The sequence below is a fragment of the Chiloscyllium plagiosum genome, chromosome 4 (assembly GCF_004010195.1).
Source record: "Chiloscyllium plagiosum isolate BGI_BamShark_2017 chromosome 4, ASM401019v2, whole genome shotgun sequence".
In the NCBI taxonomy this organism is placed as follows: domain Eukaryota; kingdom Metazoa; phylum Chordata; class Chondrichthyes; order Orectolobiformes; family Hemiscylliidae; genus Chiloscyllium; species Chiloscyllium plagiosum.
The window spans coordinates 74475941-74479505 of NC_057713.1; the positions used below are offsets into that span (position 1 = coordinate 74475941).

Below are 3565 nucleotides of genomic sequence, written 5' to 3' on the forward strand. Positions count from 1 at the left end.
AGTATTCAACTGTGACTTCCATAAGTACTCATTACTGTCAGTTCAATTATGATACTATGATTCTCAATGACCAAATTTACAAACAGCACATGCTGGAAGATAGGAATAGTCTGTCTTACTGTTGATCATTGAAATAATCTTATTTGACATGAGAACGCCAACTACAAAATTCAACTCAATTCATTTATGCAACAGGAATTAGGCCATCTTTAGTTGAACACTTTACTTACAGGACAACTGCAAAGAGTGACACTGCCACAGGCTGGAAAATGTAATCTACAATTGGTGCAGTCTCTGAATCCAGCTAATGGAGGTTTAGTAATTCAATTAGAATAATCTCCAGGATATTCCTTTTTGCAGGAGAGGCTAGAACTCGGGGAGCTGGTTTTAAAATATGGGGTATCTCACTTCTATCAGAGGGTCTTGAGTCTTTGGAATTCTCTTACCAGCGAGGAGGTGGAGGCGCGCCATTGAATATTTTTAAGGGAGACAGAGATTCAATATGAACAAGAGAATCAGTGGTTACTGGAGACAGGAATATGGTGCTCAGGGCATAGGGTGATTGTTAGCTCAGTGTTGGGAAGCAGAGTGAATCCAATAGGTGGGTTCAATTGCTGCCCAGGTTGAGGTTACAACATCTCCCCTTGCCTGAGGCATGGTTGCCCTCAGGTTAAGTGATCACCAGTTATTTCTCTCTCTCTCTGTTGAGAGAGTAGCCTTATGTTCAGGTAGGGCAAGGGAGACTTTACCTCTACCTTTACCTTTGATCTTACTGAATGGCAGAACAGTCCGTAGGGGTTGAATAGCATTATCCTGCTCCTAATTCTGCCAGAAAGTACAATCCTATCTCAATGTGTCGACCTAAATCAGTGGCTACTAGTAGCCAGTAAGGCAATCAGTGGAATTTGTTTGGACATTTGGTGAATAATATTTCGAAAATTAAACCAAACACAAATCCGATCCCGTTTCAATGAGGGGGTGGGGTGGGGGGAGTGATTTGTTTTAAGCTTCAAACGCTATTCTAAACTACCGATCTCGCTAAATATAATTTTCCTCGGGGCAGACTTTATTTAACTATTAAAGGCAAATGTATTTCTGGGTGACTTGTAAGGAGCTTGGTGCAGAGGCTTCTCCAGTTTCCCTCCACTGCTTGTTCTGCGATTACAAGGGATAGAAATCAAATTGTTAGGTGGGTGGCGATAAATAACAAAGAAAAGGTTAAAATTACTTCGCTGCGGTGACGGTGTGTACAAGCAACTTGAAAGTTTATGAACTGAAGTTTGATTCGGTGTCGATGCTCATCCTTTGCCGGGACGGGTGGGGTTGAGGAGGTATCATTAGTTACCCTCTGAATCACCTCCTCACAGACAGTCCGCAGCAGAGGCACCGCTCGCTGTCAGAAAGGGGCCCCGGTTGCAGCAGCGTAATTTATCTTCAAATAGAAACTAAAAGACTTTTAAGCCTGTATAATATTTTAGTAACTTTTTTTTGAATAGGGATAAATTGCACTGATTTAGTAACTTTTCAAAGATGCAGATTTATGCAAATAACCACAATCAGAGTCATTTATTAATCGCTCACTTTAAATTAGGTTACAACGCGGACTCCAAATAAAGCTGCTGCATCCCTCTTGTCTGTTTCCCAGCTTTTCGTAGACATTGTGAGAACTCCCTGTTACTCAAAAAAATGAACAGAACTTATCATGCAACTTGGAGGCGCCTAATAATGTATTAATGATTACTTATTTTGATACCTGATGGTCTTACATAATTATCCGATTTAAAACTACCTCTCTCCCACTTCCCCGATTAAAAAAAACTGAATAAATAGACTTGGAGCATCAAATCCTGGCCGACATACAACATCAAGGGAATCCGAGGGCTTTGTTATGCAATGACGCCTAAATTTCGGAATATTTTGGGAAAGTTTTACTTATTTTTCATGTAACACACTTCTCTTAGGATAGAACGATTAACCGATAAAGTGTAGAGTAAAGAATAGGCTTCTGTTCATTTGTAAAATTGCATCCTCCTGATGGGCGAAGTCCAGACATTCCCGCATCAATGGTTACTGCAGCAATTAGTTTCTGCACATCTGTTTCACCCATTATATTGTGAAAGTTTTTTTTACCAGTGTACGGAGGATCCCTTTACTCCTCTGATCAGTGCAGTATTCCGCGAAAAGACTCCTGCGGATGAAGATTGACGCGTTCAAAAGCAGCCAGCAACCGATCCACAGGAGAAAGCAGAGGAAAACAGGTTTCCTGAGCAATTTCGCTCGAAACTGCCTAAAACCAGGAATCCAGATAACTGCAGGCATGGCTCCAGCACCTTCAGCCTTCAGCCCCCTGAACCGAGTGGGGGAGAGCTCGGTGTCCTGACCGAGCTGCTTTCCAATAGACCCGACATCTCTCTGGGCCAGCCTTCAGATAGCCACAAGTCTCTGAACGTCCCAGTGAAGCTGCAATATTACAGTCACAAGCAATCTGAGTGGAGAGAGCCCTTCCCATACATCGCCTGCGAGATGCCACCCACACACCACATCAGTGTGACAGCCCCGAAAGACAGACAAGAGACGCAGCAAATCCTCCCACCGGCCCCGCTCACGTTTATCCCCCAAGACTTTCATTTCTCCTGGAGGTTCCCAGATTGCTTTTGCATTTAAATCACGTACTTCCGCATTTTTACTCCCCCCACCTTCCCCCAACCCCGAGTGCCAGAATCAGACTGTTAAGAGTATCATAACGTTTCCCAGTGGGACCTCACCCTGTGTTTCACATTTTTTTTAAATTAGAGGTTGAAGAAGACAGAAAGGAAAATAAACTTGATTAAATATCATTTCAATTACCGCGATTGGATGAAATGTCAGTATAACGCTGGAGGGAAAGGATAAAGGTATATGCAGAATTACGTGGATTGTCAAGAACCTCGATATCTGAGGAATAAATTGTCATCTGAGAATCCGCGACTTGTTCAGGCTCCAGAAAGAATTCCATGTTTCGGTCAGAAAGTGGAAGGACCAGTTACACAGCAAAGCCTCATTAACACTATGCAATGACGAGCTTCTAGCCATTACAGAAGGGATACCCATAGGTTTGATTTGACATTAGGGCCAGTCTAGTTCAATTTTTGCTCCTTGATCCCTTTGCATCCCACGAATGTCATTCAGAGGTAACTTAGTAACAATGTGAAGTGATGACCAGATCACCTTTTTTTTGTGATGAATTGATAGATATTGGTCACAACACTGGGAAGAACTCTCCTACCCTCCTCACAGCAGATTTCACATCTCCCCCCTCCCAGAGCAAAGGAGGATATTGCACCTCCAACAATGCAGCCCACTTTAAGTAGTGCTTTGGAAAGTCAGAGTTTGGTTTACACACATGTCCTGGAATCAGCTTAGGACATTTCATGCTTCAGAGGTCAGAGTGCTATCAATTTTACCTCCATGCACTACCAACTCCTGCACCATTGCACTCAAGTCCAGCTCAACATTGCTTAATACCATCTTTCCATTTTATTCTGCCTGGACTATGCCTCAAATTTTTGATCTTAACAATGAATTT

The 3565-nt window shown here is 42.6% G+C and overlaps 1 protein-coding gene across 1 annotated transcript in view; it reads right to left on the reverse strand.

The window, feature by feature from the left end:
* dipk1c (divergent protein kinase domain 1C) overlaps window positions 1-2491 on the reverse strand; it is a 51420-nt gene extending 48929 nt beyond the window's left edge. The window contains exon 1 of the mRNA XM_043688446.1: window positions 2131-2491. Coding sequence (XP_043544381.1) covers window positions 2131-2319 — 189 coding nt within the window. The 5' untranslated portion in view covers window positions 2320-2491. The remainder of the gene's footprint in view (window positions 1-2130) is intronic.
* Window positions 2492-3565: the final 1074 nt, after the last annotated feature.